This window comes from Mustela nivalis (assembly GCF_964662115.1).
Source record: "Mustela nivalis genome assembly, chromosome: 7".
Lineage (NCBI taxonomy): Eukaryota > Metazoa > Chordata > Mammalia > Carnivora > Mustelidae > Mustela > Mustela nivalis.
Genome location: NC_139026.1, coordinates 23120384 through 23138026, shown reverse-complemented (window position 1 = coordinate 23138026; position 17643 = coordinate 23120384). Strand labels below are relative to the sequence as shown.

General features: G+C 37.4%; 1 protein-coding gene across 8 annotated transcripts in view; it reads left to right on the top strand.

The window, feature by feature from the left end:
* Positions 1 to 673: 673 nt before the first annotated feature.
* The window catches only part of NEDD1 (NEDD1 gamma-tubulin ring complex targeting factor), a 49107-nt gene continuing 32137 nt past the window's right edge, over positions 674 to 17643 (top strand). For 2 of the 8 annotated variants that reach the window (XM_082739244.1, XM_082739241.1), the window contains exons 1-6: positions 674 to 782; positions 1273 to 1403; positions 3030 to 3173; positions 5959 to 6053; positions 10192 to 10308; positions 13311 to 13451. In XM_082739244.1, the coding sequence (XP_082595370.1) occupies positions 3038 to 3173; positions 5959 to 6053; positions 10192 to 10308; positions 13311 to 13451 (489 nt within the window). In that variant the 5' untranslated portion in view covers positions 674 to 782; positions 1273 to 1403; positions 3030 to 3037. Of the gene's footprint in view, positions 783 to 1272; positions 2010 to 3029; positions 3210 to 5898; positions 6054 to 10191; positions 10309 to 13310; positions 13452 to 17643 lie in introns of those variants that run through there. The other 6 variants (XM_082739246.1, XM_082739245.1, XM_082739242.1 and 3 more) reach the window with 6 other exon arrangements.

The window sequence follows — 17643 nt, the reverse complement described above, 5'->3', positions numbered from 1 at the left end:
TCAGTTGGCAACCCTTTTTTCCATTCTGAGAAACTTCCCTTTCTGAATTCTCAACCAGATGGTGTTTGATGTTCCTGACCCTGTAGCATGATTAAGAAGAAAGATCCTGGGTTTTGAAGTCATATGTCTCAGACACTTACACTTTTGGTTATTTCTTAGCTTTTCTGAGCATACCTTCTGGTTTATAAATTGCATGGGGTTTTATCTGCTCTCCATGGTTTCCTCTTCAAGGAAGACTTTCTTAAACCCATACCCATGTTCATTTCCCTTTCATATATTTTTCATTCACCTGTTAGCTTTTCTTTGAAGCAACTGTCCGCTTCACTTTTAAATACGTAATTATTTATTAACGTCTGCCTCCCATACTGAACTGTAAGCTCCACGAGGCCAGGGACGACAACGTTCACCGTATCCCTGCACTCCCAGGCTAAGCCCATCACGGCGCACCGAGTCTAGCCTAGAACCTGGCACAATCAGCGAACAAATGAACAACAAAGTCACATCTGCCAGTGCCCCGAGATCGTCGCTGGGACCTGGAAGGAGCTTCCCATCCCTCCAGTTCCCGCTCCAGCGGAGGGATCGCGACCGCCGCGGGGACCCTGCCCCGCCCCTGCCCCGCCCCTGCCCAGCCAACCCGACACCCCCTCTGTGCAGCGCCTCTCCCCGTGACGCTACTTGCGGGCGGGACTTCCGGCCGCCGAAGTTTAACAGTCCGGGCGGGAGCCGGAAGCCCAGCGCCGGAGCGGGCCGCGCGGTGGCCCCCGGTGTACCGCGGCTGAGAGGTGAGGTTCCGGAGGGCCGGGGGGTTAGCTGGCCGCCGCTCGCCGCGTCTTTGCACAGTCCCGAACTCCGCCCTCCTTCCGGCCACCCCGGGGGCGCGTCGGAGGTCCCCGAGTCCCGCGCCGTGGCCGGTCCGGTGCTCTCTGGACAGTTGTCGGGCAGGGGCGCGGCAGCGGGTTTGGCGCGGAAGTGCCCGGGAGCCGCGGGGCCGGGGTCGCGCACCTCCGTCTGCGACAGTCACGGGCTCAGCCTGAGAGTGGCCCGGGCAGCTGGGGTGGGTGGGTTGGTGGCGGCTCTGCCGGGGGGTGTGCTGTCCCCCGGAAAGTTTGCCGCTTCTCCACCGGCCGCCTCCCCTTTTGTAAACCCCTCCCCTACGGTTCGAATGCATTTTATAAGGTAACCCAGTTGAGCGGTGCTCCTGCAAGTAAATTAAAGTTGGAGAACTTAGGTTGAAACTAAGTATTGTAGTGATTTTTTTTTCCCCCTCTGTAGACGCTGTCCCTAAATTCGGGGTTGGCTGTGTTTTACCACCTTGTGTCCTGACAACTCACTTTGATGGGACCTTCTTTGAGAGACTGAGGAATGCCTCTCCCTTAAAGGTGCTCAGTTCTCAGAAGAGTGAGGTAGGTGGGCAGAGGGTCCCTTTTCCCGCTCCACTTGAAAAGAAGGAAACAGACAGTAAGTGACTGCCAGAGTCCCTGCCACCTAACTGTGGGGCAGATCCTTTGAACTCCTGTTTTCTGAGCCCGGACTTAAGTGATCTTTCCACACTGCCCCACACAGCTCAACAGGAATGGTCTGAGATTATAGTAAAGGCATTTTTCAGTTGTTCACTGGTTTTAAGAGATTCCCCCTTTCCAGCACTTAATTGTACCCTGAGTAGGGAACCAACACGTTACCGCATGTCAAGACACCAAATCCAAAGACAGCATGTCCACATTTCAACAGATGACTAACGGCTTTTGGTAATACTGTTTCCAAAGATGAAGCATAATGAACCACATAAATGACTTTTCTAGTTAACAAAACTTTTAACCTTTCTATAAGCATGTTAAAAAAATTTTTTTTGTCTCTTGAGAATCAAAAGGCCTTGTAATTTATTATACCCTTAATTTGACCTCTGAAATAAGATACAGTGGACACACATGTGATGCTTTGTTGGTGACTTGGGACTCTGTCTGTGACATCACTAGTACTGTGCTATCCTCAACACTGAACACATCAGGAAGGTATGGAGGGTATATTTCTAGGCTCCTTTCCCTTCCTTTCCTCCATGTATTTTTGAGCATTTTTTTTCTGACTGGTCATGCCATTAGTACTTGATGCCCTTAGAGTATCTGCCTAAAGCAGCTCCCTTACCTTCTGTTTTGTAGACTGCCTTGGTTTGTTAAATCACTTGTCAGAATTATGTATTTGAATTATATACTGTGAATAAACAGTACCATTGAGGTGTTGTAGAGCAAGTGTTAGTGTAGGGACTTAGTGATATCTCCTTTGGCTGTATTTGCTAATTTTGGAGTTATTAGGAAAAAACTGGAGTCACGGGATTCTAACTCTCAGGGATGCTACAGTTTTTTGGTACATTTTTAAGAGGTTTAGGAAGTTTTCTAGCTAACAGTTATTTGTTGAGCACCTACTGTGTGCCAGGAACATATCAAGACTGATAGTAAACAAGTCAAAACTCATTTTCAGGATCTTTGTTTTGTTTTAGTCAGGAGAGGAAGACATTATTATGAGAACAAGGAAGAGTTCCAAATAGCAGAAAGTGCTGTTAGGGGGTGGAGTGAAACTGCATCATAGGCAACTGGTATGGGGCTGCTTTAGCCATGGTGGTCAGGGAAAGCTTTTCTGAGGAGACTAGCTGAAACTAGAGTGAGGTGAAGGAGATGACCTTGGGAAATCTGGGCAAAGAGCATTCCCAACAGAGCGGGTGGCAAGTGGAAAGATCGAGGCAAGAAAGAAGGCCTGTGAGTCTGGCGGCTATGGGGAAGAGAGGTAGGACAGTTACAATGGGGCCAGATCATGTAAGGCATGCCATGGAGGTTGGATTTCATTATAATTGCTGTGGAGAGCCTTTGAAAGGGTCAGCTGAGAGAATGTGATTTTAGAAGGATCGCTCTAGCTACTTTGTGGTGAACACACCTTCTGGAACAAAAGTGGACAGGTAGAGCCCCTTGATTTAGATTAGATCCTTCATTTTGGCCTATTCTTAAGTGTTTTTTAAATATATTGTTTTGAACTATTTGTAGGTGCAGTCATGCAGGAAAACCTCAGATTTGCTTCATCCGGAGATGATATTAAAATATGGGATGCTGCTTCTATGACATTGGTGGATAAATTCAGCCCACACACATCACCACATGGAATCAGCTCAATGTGTTGGAGCACCAATAGTATCCTTTTTTTTTTAAATAACCACTTTTTGTTAGGTAAAATAACAATATCAATGAAACTTTTGCTTGTGACTAATAATAAGAAATATATTTTGCATAGCTGTGAAAGCTAGATAGATAAAGTAGGGATTTAATAAATACATCGTAGGAATACATACCTATATATGTATATAGGTATACGCACACATGTATATATATATGCATATATATATAGAAACTGCTAGAACCAGACCATAGAATTAGTTTTGTTATCAATACTTTGTTGTTGAACCCAAATGGAATAAGGTAGGTAATGGTGGGAAAACTTCTGGATGGTTTTGGAATGAGTTTTTGCATCAACATTTGGCTATTTAAGGATGTGGTCTGCAAATTAAAGACAGAACTCAAAGACAGCAAAGTTGGGGAGGATATAAAAATTAAAATTGTCCAACATCCTTACCTTACTGATGTACTCTCTGTATTTCTCTTTTTTCTTTCTATGATGAAAATAGCCTGATCTCTCAGAGAAATTGTCTAGATTGAATTTTCCATGCTTTTTGTATTTCTGATTTATGCACTCCCTGTCTTAGTAAGTTCCTAAGTGTGGATAAAATAAGGGAGGAGATGAATCTTAGAAATCAGAATTTCTCAACCTTGCACTACTGACATTTTGGACTAGATAATTCTTTGTTGTGGGGGCTCTTGTGTACACTATAGGATGTTTGGAAATGTTCTTGGCCTTTACCCACCAGAAACCAGTAGCTCTCAGTAGAGCCACTGCTGTAAAAAAAATACTCTGGAAATGTTCTGTAAACTTGTTATGCTAGAAATTACCATTCTTTTGTATAACTTACACATATAGGCTGTTACTTAAAAAACAAATTAAATTTTAACACATGTCTGATTTTATCAGTATCAAATCATGAAATATTCTGTTTCCTGATGAAAGTAAAAATACTAAAGCTTTAAAATATGACTGATTTATGAACAAAAACAGAAGTTTTCATGCCCAACCGAATTATTCTTGCAAATATGTAACAGAAATGATGAATTTTCTTACTGAATTAAATTTACCTCTTTATCACTCCTTGATTTTGTGTTAAAGTGGCAAAATAAATTACTTTGGTGCTCTATTAATCAAACTCCTGGTGAAGGGAGTATATTTTTGAATGACTCTCCAGATAGGTAGTGTGGGAAAAATGTTTAAAAGAGAGTGACAAATAAGCAAGGTTGCTTCTTTTTATTGTTAGCTTTTTATTATGTGTAAAGCTTAATTTCCCTATTACTTACTATATAAGAGAAAAGTAGCAATTCTGGATGGGATTTATTAGTTTGGGTTTATTTTTATTCCAAGAAGTTTTATTGGGAGTTGGCATTTGCTGATAAACCACTTAATGGTCTGTCGACAAAACTGATGTGACTATGAGGTTGTGTGGGATGACTTTTGGAAACTGGTCTTCTGTATAGTTTTATTGTACAAGTAAATACACAGTGGAAACTTTTGCAGATAGTCTTACTTCTAATGAGGCTTTGATCTCTTCCATAGACATTAGTTACCAAAGAACAAGGACTTCCCAGACTGAGCTACTTGGGGTCCACTTAGCATGGATTCCAAGAACGGGATTAAGAGTTAGGTACCAAGAAATGAGTTTTTGGCACTGTTAGGTAATGTTCCTCACTTTCTCACAATTCCTAAAACTACAAGAGAAATAAAAGGAGTAACTAGATTACCCTCTCATACTATCTTTGTTCAGTCCTTTTCTATTTCTAAGGAGAAAAAGTAGTAGTAAACATAGGATGAAGCCAAAGAAACGGAAATGATTTGTTCTTCTCCATGGTATAATATCTAGGTGGGAATGATTTTGTTTGAATCATGCATTATAATAAAATCACAATCAATGGTCTATTCATGAAATATACTAATGTTATAGAAACCGCCCAAAGCAAGCTAGTTAAGATTTCATTGTTAAAAAGCAAAGATTTAAACTTCTGATATTTTAATTCATTATGACTCTCAAAATTAGGCTATTATTCTTGATTATATTGTATTTAATCTTTTTAATTTAAAAATAATTTACAGTGCTTTGTGTTTATTGATTGTTCTGCTTATAAGTTCTGTAAAACAAGGTACTGTAATTTTAAATTAAGTTAAATTTTAAAATAAGTAATTTTAAATTAAGTTTTTAATAAATTTAGCTTAATTTAAAATAATACTTTCCCACAGCATAAATAGTTGCTATTTAACCACAGTTATTTATATTTGCTATATTTACTGTGTTATTTATTCTTAATTTAAGAATGAAAGATTCTAATGTAAAAATTCTAGTTCTAAGACTATATCAGGCTTTATATTTTTAATGGATGAACAGGAGATTAATATGAATATTTACTTCCTAGCTTAAATTGGTACCAAGCACTGTGTTAATAAATAACTATCTTGAGCGGTGTTTATAGATGAAAAGGCTGATTGATATTTGCTGATGTTACTTTTATCATGATCTCATTCTTGAAGGATAAAATTAGACCTTCTGGCCTATTCTTTGAAAATGGAGTAGTATTTCACTTGGGTAAAATAGCTTTCAAGTAATAGAGCCAGAGAGGGTAGTTCTTCCCTGCAGTAGTAGTGAAGAGAATTAGTTTTAGTAATTAGTAACCTGAGCCATTTTTGAAAGCTGATGTATGAGCTATATTCATTTGCTTGTCTTCTTAGGTTAGTTCACTTGCTTTTATCTTCCAATTCTTGCAGTAATAGCGTAGTGCTAGAGATGCTCATGAATTGTTTGATGCTCCATAACTCTTCATTTAGATAACTTTCTCGTGACAGCGTCTTCCAGTGGCGACAAAATTGTTGTTTCACATTACAAAAATAAACCTTTTCTACTTTTCGAGCTTGGTGAAGGGGTAAGTGATTAAAAAAAAAAAAAATTTTAATAACTCTTAGTTCTACTTGGGTGGTAACTGCTTCTAGTGGTGTGTGCAACTAAATTTATAAAGGTGTTTAAAAGTATTAGTTTTAACTGAAATTCAAAATAATACAGTACACTTAAAGAGGAGATAGGCACTGAAACATCTTCAGGTAAAATAATAACAGATCCTAGGGGAGCAATCAAGGACTTAGATTCTGTCAGCTGGTCACTTGCTTTCTCCATCTCCTCTGGAAGATTTCCTGGTATTGCTGCCTTTTTAATACCGAAGTCCTAAACTCGGTCACCAGGTTGATTTGACCATTAGGGTCCTAATGATGTAGTCCTGTCCTTACTGATGTTGAGCTTAGGACCATTAGCTAAGGACCCCTGTGTGATGGTAGCTTCCGCTTTAGCTTCTGAGGTTACTGAGGGCCCTGCCTGAGTCTCCCCAAGCTCTCTTGGAACAGGGTGGTTTTGTCAACCTGAGCCTTGGTCCCTGAGCATTTAAGTGACGTTCTCACTGCATGTTGTTTTCTCATCTTTTTGTTTTATATGTTAATCCCTTTGATTCAGGATAATGATTGTGTCCTCATTTTTAGTCACACTCCTTGAAAGCTTTTTTTTTTTTTTTAAAGTAAGGTTTAACTAAAAAGGTACAAGTAGTTGATAGCTTGTTCTTAATTTAAGGTTCAAAGTTTTCATAGCAGGCCCTAAACCATTGAATTGTCATAATTTTACACACTGGAATGGGTAAGATAGCTCAATTAGAAAGAACACAGAAGAGCAATGGAGTATGAGCTTATCTACTTTAAAAAGGACTTGTGATTTCTATCCATCCTTTCCTAAAGGTAGGTGGGATTGACACACGTATCACATCCAGCCCTCAAATGCTAGAGTCTGGTGCAGAGAATGCCTGCTGAGGGCAGATATGGAATTTGAGACACACTGCCAGTTCAAGCTCAGTTAAGTAAAATTGAGGCAGAGAGCATCCCTGGTTGATAAGAGGTAAACTGTGCTCTTCAAGAACAGGCAGAACATCTTAGTCATTTTTGGACCTTGAGGTACTATCAAAGATGTCAACAAACAAACATTTGTTGAATAGAGTATCAATATCAAAACAATCTCGATTTCTACTTACACTACAATGTATATTGTGCTCCTTCTATACATTGTGCCTTAGAACAGTTTGGGGACTTTGCAATTGTTGTTATTGAATTAGGAAAATAGTAGATGATATTTAAAAATGTGACACAATTCTAAGGATTTTGTGACTATTCCACATCAGTTGCTGTAGCTAGTTCTCTTTCCTACAGTTAAGAAATCACATCAGAATACAGGTGGATGGGGGACGACTAGGTGGTTCAGTTGATTAAGTGTCTGCCCTCAGCTCAGGTCATGATCTTAGGGTCCTGGGATGCAGCACCTTGTTGAGCCCCAGGCCCAGCAGGGTGTCTGTTTCTCCCTCTCCCTCTGCCCCTCCCCTCACTTGTACGCTTTCCCAAATAAATAAAATGTTTAATGAAAAGAAAGTATACAGGTGGGTAAAGTAAGGTCATTACTTATAATTTGAATCTGCTTTAATTTAACTTGCTTAAAGGAATATTTTGCAAATATTGGTTCTTTAGCCATTGTTAGTAATTTCTTATAACATATTAGTGTGTTGATCACTTTTGCTATATAGGATCCAAGTCCTATTATTCATGTGCCATTTGATATATGAGACCATTACTGCTTGGGCAGGTGAGATTCTATCTTACTTTAACACCGTTTTTAGAGTAGAACTTTAATTTTACATTTTTTTCTTTGATTTTGTATTTTAGCTCTTTAGAGTAGGTAAGTTGATAAACAGTAAAATAATGAATATCTTAGGCTACTCTATAACCTAGATGGTTGGCCAGCTTTTATTTTTAGATTTTAAAAACTTGACCCATTGCTTGTGTTATAGGGTACGGGATTCCTATAATCACACAATTTTCATTAATTATTTAAGTTCATTGGTTACATTAATAATACATTAATATAAAAAAAAAGATCTTCTAACATCAGGGTAGGCCAGTTGAAAACATAGGTTTTGTTTTGAGTCCTTAATAATTTAAGGGTTTTGTTTTTTTTTTATAATTGGGGTACTAATATATTGATCTTTGATGGACACCATTCTTATTTTCCTTAAAGGTTATTTTGATAGCTCTTAGAAAACTCCTGATTTGTGGTAATAACTAAATTCTTTTTTTTTTTAATATTTTATTTATTTATTTGAGAGAGAGAGAGCACAGAAAGGGGAAGGGGGGGAGTGGGTGGAGTTGGAGGGGCACAGGGAGAGCCAGACCCTGCTGAGCAGGGAGCCTGATGTGGGGCTCAGCCCCAGGACCCTGAGATCATGACCTGAGCCAAAGGCAGATGCTCAACCGAGCCACCCAGGTGCCCCCAGATTCTAAATCATACTAGTCTGTGTAGACCAAAGTCAGTTCCTAGAATGGTGTCTATAAGGGAATTGTAGCAACTATATTGAAACATTGATGTAATGTGTTCCTGATATTTTTATATGTTAGTAATTTTGACTCCTAGTCCAAATTTCAGACCTGGAAGAAACCTTGGGGTAGGGAAAGGTTTCTTAGAAGAATCTAGTGCTCTCCTAGGGGATTGAGAGTACACTTAATCGTGATGAGCATGAAATGGTCACTATACTGTACATCTGGAACTAATATACCACTGTATGTTAATTATACTGGAATTAAATTTTAAAAAAAAAGCGCCCTTTTGAGCACAGGGTGTTTTTCAGATGTATGGACTTTATTTATCTAGCATGGTTATGGCCTTTGCACTAATGAAACTGACATTCTGGTGGAAGACAAGACAGTGAACTACTAAACAATACCCAGATAGTGATCAAGTTGCTACATAGAGAACTAAAATAAGATACAAAGTTAGCAAGTTACATTAGGTGAAGTTGCTGTTTTGTGGACCAGAAATCATTTAGCCAGGGTTGAAGGAATTTAGGTTTCCACGGAGGTATAGAAGTGTTGAGGCAAATACAGGGCTGATAATGTTTAAGGAATGGAAGAAGGCCAGAGTGGCAGGAGAATTAGTGGGTGAGGAGGAGGATGGTGAGAGATGAAGTAGGGTTTGAAAGCCAGGTTAATGAGTTTGGAATTTATTCTAGGGCTGATTGGCATTGTTTAAATGGGAGAGTCATGATCTGATTTGCATTTTTTAAAGGTCATCCTGCTTGTGAAACCTAGAATGTAGGGGAGTCAGGTCAGAAGTGGGACAACCAGTTAGGAGGCTGCTGTTCTTGTGGTTCTGTGGGGTTCGGATTAGTGTGTTGGTAGCAGCAGTATGTTATGTTAGTGTGGGAATTCAAAGACTTACAGTAGATGGCAGGTAAGGAGAAGTAGTATCAAGGGTAATTCTGGACTGTTACCTTGAGAAACTGAGTGGATGGTCCCTTTTCAGACGTGAGGAAGAGTGTAGAGGTAGGTTCTGAGGATCTCATGTTTGAGTCTTGGGCTCCTTTGTAGGGGGACTCTGTTGTGAGATTTTTGGGCAAGTATCTTGTCCTCTTTACGAACTTTCCCAAGCCTCTACCTTCATCTCAGGTCATGGTCTCACGGTCCTGGGATCGAGCCCCATATCGGGCTCTCTGCTTCTCGGGGAACCTGCTTCCCTCTCCCTGCCTACTTGTCATCTCTGCCTCTGTCAAATAAATAAAATCTTTAAAAAATAAAAAATAAGGTCTCTTATGTTTAGTGTTTCCTGAGCTGTGGGCTGATTCTAGATTCAAGAATCAAGATACTCTGTGAAAATGCAAGAGTAGGTTTTACTAAGGGGCAATATAAGGGCAAGTAAGCCATGATGGGAGGCCAAGACTTGCTGGTGTTCCCTAAGCTTCCTCTGTCAGCTCTGTTCTATGGAGGAGAACACCGCTCTTGTTGAGTTCCTTTTGAAGCTTTTTGAACTCCTTTCAAGCTGTTGGATGCATGTGGAAGATGATGGGAGGTGAATCTGAGTCTTAGAGTGTTTATAGCATTTAATTCCACAAATGTTTACAGAGTGCTCGCTAAGTGTTGGATGGGACTTGAAAGTCAGCTCTGGGCTCTGTTAAAGTAAGGTAACTTTTTTTCTTTCTTTAATAGCAAAAGCAAACATGTGTCAGTTTAAATTCCACATCTATGTATTTGGTAAGTGGAGGCCTGAATCACACTGTTAATATTTGGGATTTAAAATCAAAAAGAGTTCATCGATCTCTTAAGGTAAGCAACTTACTTTAAAAAAAAAAAATCCTTGTAGTAATGAGTATCTTATGATGTTTAGAGTATTTGCCAAACTTTTAATTTTGAGCTTTTATGATAAAATAAGATGCTTCAGAATTGAAGTGAGATTTGTTAGGGAAAATAAAGATGATATTTAAGTCAAAAAAATTTTTTGGTATATTTTTACCTCCATGTATGTCACTAATGCATACTGTTGGTGTTTAAAACTTTTCCTCTGTTCTTTTCACTTAGTTCTGCTCTTTTTTCAGTGAACCACTTCCTTAATTTTTTCTAAAGTATGAGTTGTCATCAGAAATCTTTTTTTAAGTCTCTTTGAAAAAATGAGGGTGGTTTTGGGATGGCTGTAATCAACCTACTAATCAAAGTTGGGGGTTTGACTTCTTAGTTCTCTAATGTATATGGTTGTGGCTATTTGTGTTATTTTGTGTGTGTGTGTTTTCATCTTGGTAATGAACTATTTTATAAAATTATTATTTACAATTAGTGTTTCTTTAAATAATTAGCTCTCTGTAGTTTTAGAAAATAAAAATATTCATCACATGAAAGCTTCTGGGTTATGATGATTTTTTTGGAATTCTCCTTTTCACTATAATGTACTTCAAATATTTGGAAATTCACCTTTAAACTTAATTTTCATTTTCATATGCCTTTAAAAACCTTTTAATATGAAAAATTCTAGCCATATTAGTATACACATTCATCTGACTTTGATCATCAACTCATGGCCAATATTATTTTATATGTGCCCTTATCTACTCTATAAAGATTACTATATAGGCTCACTGTCAGATTGTTTTGAAGCAAATGCTAGGCACATTATCATTTTGTTAATGTCAGATGTCATTGGGTTAATTCTTACTGAGGAAATTATATGTAGAAGAATGATTTTGTTTTAAACAGAAATATAATCCTGTAATTATTACATAAAATATTACCTTTGGAAGTTCATTATTTTAGATATTAGCTAAACTTTGGAAAGCCTTATGGAAAATTGAAGTGTTGCCAATAATAAGAATCATTAACTCTTATTTGATATGCCAGCCACTGTGCCTAACGTATGTTTATTCTTTGTGTCACAAGAATTCTGCAAAGCAGGTAGTACTATTTCTGTGAACCCGTGGAAAACACCGGCTCAAAAATATTAAAGAGCTTGTTCAGTATCAAACAGCTAGTAATGACAAAGATGAGTTACAAACTCAGATATTATCCATTGTTTAATTTTTTTAATTATAAAATTGAATTAAAGCTATTCAGAGGGATATACCTACTATGAAAGAGATTATTTTACAGAATTGAGAAGAGATTTGAAGGCTGTGGCCACTTCTGTCACATACTCTCATTTATTTTAGGAGCATCACTTACCCTAACTCTATGGCATGGCATAATCCCACTTATTTTTCTATCCTCAGTTTTCCCAGTTACTTCATATAGTTGTGTCTCTTCTCATTGTTTGCAACTCTTAGAGTACTTCATTTCTTTATTCATTCAGTTACCAAGTATTTGACTGAGTAATTGCGATAGTGGGAAATCTAATCTTCACCTTTGGGTCTCTTCTCTGTGGTGCTCTCCCTGGAAACACAATTTCTGGCACTTGGTAGGTGCTTACTCAATATTTGCTGAATGACTTGTTTTCCACAGTTAAAATAAGGAAGATACCCGCTTCATTATAAAGTCATAGAAATTGTATTGGAACTCATGTTCATAATTTTCCAAATGGGACCTTTGTACTAAATAATCTGCTTTTTTCCTTCTCATCAGACAATTTTTCCTCAGGATAGCAATTTTTTTTTTTTTAAGAGAGTATAATAAAGTTTAAAGATGCCTGTAGACATGCTCAAAGGACCATTTGAAAACATTGGATTTTAAGTAGAATATTATAGCTACTTTTCTTGATATTAATTAATCTATTTATTAGATACAAAAGTTAGTTTATTTATATTATTAAGATACAACAACAAACTGTTAAAAACTATACTTCTAACCCTGATCACTTTTCTATGCTTCTGCTAGATATCTCTAATTTGATGTTGGAAAATACAGTGCTTGTGAATCCCATTTGTTTAAAACCAGTTTTGTTTCCTCAAAGTGGATTCCTCTTTGGATTTGGAGACAGCCTTATATAGAGAGGAAAATAGGCTTTGGGCTTTGACCTGGATTTGAATCTTGGATCTGCCACTTAGTAGTTATGTGAGCTTGCACAGATTTCTTAACCTTGTAGTGAACTTGTAGTTCATGTAGTGAACTTGTCCATGAAATGAGAAAAGTGAGCTTGCCTCCCAGGATTCTTCTAAAGTTGAATAAGAATTCATAATGTTCCCAGCAAATGAAAATAACTGCTGTTGTGTCTCAGCTATGCCTTGCTTATTCTGGCTTTGGAGCTTTTGTTTTTGCTCTCTTCCATTTCGTGTGTCTGGTTTCTTTCCCCCTCCCCTGCTTATCATTTATTTTTTCTTTACTGTTGAACTAGAGCTTTATGTCTTCCCCACAGCTGCTTCTGTGAGTTCAGGTCACAGTCATGCCTCTTTCTCGTTCCTAGGACACTTTGCCTCTACTACTCATCTAGCATTCCTTCTGCCATTTTCAGGTTAATTTAAATGTCCTGTCTTTTCACTGAACCGTGATTCTCTCAAGGCCAGGGATTCTCATAATAGTCAACTTGGAATAAATGTTACTTGTCAGTGGAAGGTAGACATAATGCGGTCTAGAAAATTACCTTTCCCTTTTGTCTTTTGTTTCTAAGTGCCTGCTCATTATTACAGTTACGAAAACTAAATCTCTGTTCCCCGAGAAGACTTGGTGTTGATCAAATAGTTTCCTACTCATTTAAGTAATTTTTTTTTAGGTTATTTGAGGAAGATGTTAAAGTAGATATTAAATTTACAAATACATGATATTTACAAAAAGTGTAACTTAGAAAAACATGAAAATGTGCAGTGCGAAGGTTATATGGCAGAGTACTTACTTTCATTTCTTTCTTTTAGGATCATAAAGATGAAGTAACTTGTGTCACATATAATTGGAATGATTGCTACATTGCTTCTGGATCTCTCAGTGGTGAAATTATTTTGCACAGTGTAACCACTAATTTATCTGGTACTCCTTTTGGCCATGGCAGTAACCAGGTACAGTTTATATTTATTCAAATCAGAGTTGATGAGGTAGATTTTGAATTATCTTACATTAGATAGTAATTTTAAGTTTTCAAAATTAAGTATTTTAAATTTGCATTTAGCTTGCTTAAAAAACTTAGAGCTAGCTGTTTTTTAATGGTATTGTTTAAAAATGTTCAAATAACAAGGTAATTCATACTAGATTATGTTGCCTACATGAGTTCAGTTATGCCATTGAATATGCTCCTAGAATATAACTGTATATGACAAAATATAAATAGCTTTTGGGTAGGTTAAATCTGAAATATAGATATTAATCTTTATAACATCACAGTTATCGTAGCTCAGATTATGTCAGCTATAAGACAGATACTTCTGTTCATAAATGCTTTTTGGTGGATGTATGGTTGAGTGTATTTAGGCACATGGTTAATTGAGCTTTGATTTTTGTGTAAATATGTGATAGCGAAAGTCCCAAAGCTTATTTATGGACTTTCGGGTTAATACAGGAGTAGTGAGGGAAGCTTTATGAAGGAAAATTAGTCAAGTAATTTTCGTTCCTTATGTAATATTCATCTGTAAAATTTGTAAAAGAATTCAGTTAATTGAAATCTAAGAAATCTAAGTCTTGGCTAGCTTTCTGTGATATTCTCCATGGAGATTTCCAATGAGGTGCAATGTCTTTTAATTCTTACTTTTTATTATAATCGTTTTGGCCTTAACTATTATTTGATAAAATACAGGAGCTCTTCACTTTTGAAAAGCAGTTTTTGAAATCATGATTTGAATAGTACATAAAAATGGTATTATAGATGACTGATATGAAACAATGTTACAGTGATTCAGAGCAGTTAGAGAGAACTACTTGGGAGTACAATAGGGAAGAGTGAAGGAGGGAGGATTTCATCTGGGTCTAATACTTAAAAAAATTTCTATTTTGTTTTCCTATAGTATAAATTGGCGTCTTTGCTAATTACTTGATCCTAATTAATATTAGGTTTAGCTCTTTACATTCCCACTTTATAGGTGGAACCATGTCTTGTTTCTTGGTCCTCAACCATTATCCAGCTTTGTACTTTATATGCAAAAGATACTTAATAAATATTTGAGTGGATTCAGAGATAACAGAGATCTTAATAGGCTAATACAGAACTTTGGGAGATGGATATTTTGTATGTAGGAAATCTAAAGAACTAAGGAAGGCACATAGGTTTCTATATAGAGTCAATGTGAAAAAGGATTGGAAAGATAAGTATGAGCCTAGTGTTAATGTGGAACTTTGAATGCCAGACCAAAGATTCAGCTTATATTTTGGAAGGCATTTGAGAAGTTAATCAGAGTTTTTGATTATTTGAATGTCAGAATCCTAGAAACCTGAACTGAAAGAAAGTCTTTGCAGGTAATTCCACTTTCTGCATTTTATGCATGTGGATAAGGGATTTGCCACAGAGAACATATTGTCATAAAAGCAGGAAGTAATATTTTGTTTTTGTCATTCCTTTTTTGGTTATTTGGTATTGAGACATAAAGCCTAAGCATTGGAACTATAGTGAAAAAAATCTAATCTAGTGTTCACATGTCTTGCATTTTAAGGAAATTAATTTTCTTTCTTCCTTTCCAATTTTATTTTTTTTAAGATTTTTGATATATTAAAAGCATGACACATTTAGATTAAAAGTTCTGGGCTGACTTTTTAGTAACATAAAAGTTAGGTCAGATACCTACCATGTATACTCTTATATTTCAGTTTTTATTGTATCTTGCTAGAGAGTTTTTCTTGTTTATTTGGTTTTTTTGTTTTTTTGTTTTGTTTTTTGATTAAAACCAGACATGAAGCAGGGTGCCTGGGTGGCTCAGAGGGTTAAAGCCTCTGCCTTCAGCTCAGTCATGATCCCAGAGTCCTGGGATCGAGCCCTGCATTGGGCTCTCTGCTTAGCGGGGAGCCTGCTTCCCCCCCTCTCTCTACATGCCTCTCTGCCTATTTGTGATCTCTGTCTATCAAATAAATAAACAAATCTTTAAAAAAAAAACAAAACAGATTTGAAGGAATAGTTCTGAAAACATTATTAACTGTTTTTGCTCTTGGCTTTATTTTTTTTTTTATTTTTTTTATTTTTTTGCTCTTGGCTTTATTATGTGCAGGGTATTTAAATTTCTAAAATTAAGATATGATTTAAATAATAAGGTGCCTACATCTTAAGTATATAGCTTGATGAATTTTTATATATGCATACACCTGTGTAACTACCAGAAGGTATAGAACATTTCTGGTTTAGGTATAGAAGGTATAGAACAAGATATAGTAAATTTCTGGCACACCTGGGGACTCCATCTTAACCCTTCCCAGACACTACCTCATATTTCTTAAAGGAATTGAATGTGTCTGGTTTCTTCTTGTCTTCACTATTTGCCTTGTTGCATGGAATAGTACCTCATACTGTTTTACTACTGTGTTGTTTTCCATAATATGAATATGTCACAGTTTGCTGATGGACATTTGCATTGTTTCTAGTTTTAGCTGTTAGAATACAGCTTCTGTGAATATTATTTGTGTGTGTCTTTTTGTGGAGACTCGGTTTCATTTGTCTTGAGCAAATACTCAGGAATGAACTTGCTTAGGCAGCGCCTAAGACCTGGTGTGGGTCTTAGCATAGGCTTTGTACTTTACTTTACTGGAAACTGCCAAAAAGCTTTTTTTTTTTTTAAATTAAATTTATGTATTTTCATCATAACAGTATTCATTATTTTTTCACCACACCCAGTGCTCCATGCAATCCGTGCTCTCTATAATACCCACCACCTGGTACCCCAACCTCCCACCCCCCCCCGCCACTTCAGACCTCTCAGATTGTTCTTCAGAGTCCATAGTCTCTCATGATTTACCTCCCCTTCCAATTTCCCCCAACTCCTTTCTCCTCTCTAACTCCCCATGTCCTCCATGCTATTTGTTATGCTCCACAAATAAGTGAAAGCATATAATTGACTCTCTCTGCTTGACTTATTTCACTCAGCATAATCTCTTCCAGTCCCATCCATGCTGCTACAAAAGTTGGGTATTCATCCTTTCTGATGGAGGCATAATACTCCATAGTGTATATGGACCACATCTTCCTTATCCATTCATCCGTTGAACGGCATCTTGGTTCTTTCCATAGTTTGGCGACCGTGGCCATTGCTGCTATAAACATTGGGGTGAAGATGGACCTTCTTTTCACGACATCTGTATCTTTGGGGTAAATACCCAGGAGTGCAATTGCAGGGTCATAGGGAAATTCTATTTTTAATTTCTTGAGGAATCTCCACACTGTTCTCCAAAGAGGCTGCACCAACCTGCATTCCCACCAAGAGTGTAAGAGGGTTCCCCTTTCTCCACATCCCCTCCAACACATGTTGTTTCCTGTCTTGTTAATTTTGGCCATTCTAACTGGTGTACGTTGATATCTCAATGTGGTTCTAATTTGAATCTCCCTGATGGCTAGTGATGATGAACATTTTTTCATGTGTCTGATAGCCATTTGTATGTCTTGATTGGAGAAGTGTCTGTTCATATCTTCTGTCCATTTTTTTATATGATTGCCTGTTTTGTGTGTGTTGAGTTTGAGGAGTTCATTATAGATCCTGGATATCAACCTTTTGTCTGTACTGTCATCTCCCATTCTGTGGGTTGCCTCTTTGTTTTGTTGACTGTTTCCTTTGCTGTGCAGAAGCTTTTGATTTTGATGAAGTCCCAAAAGTTAATTTTTGCTTATGTTTCCTTTGCCTTTGGAGACATATCTTGAAAGAAGTTGCTGTGGCTGATATCGAAGAGATTACTGCCTATGTTCTCCTCTAGGATTCTGATGGATTCCTGTCTCATGTTGAGGTCTTTTATCCATTTTGAGTTTATCTTTGTGTATGGTGTAAGAGAATGGTTGAGTTTCATTCTTCTCCATATAGCTGTCCAGTTTTCCCAGCACCATTTATTGAAGAGAATGTCTTTTTTCCACTGTATATTTTTTCCTGTTTTGTCGAAGATTAATTGACCATAGAGTTGAGGGTCCATATCTGGGCTCTCTACTCTGTTCCACTGGTCTATGTGTCTGTTTTAATGCCAGTACCATGCTATCTTGGTGACCACAGCTTTGTAATAAAGCTTGAAATCAGGTAACATGATGCCCCCAGTTTTATTTTTGTTTTTCAACATTTCCTTAGCAATTCGGGGTCT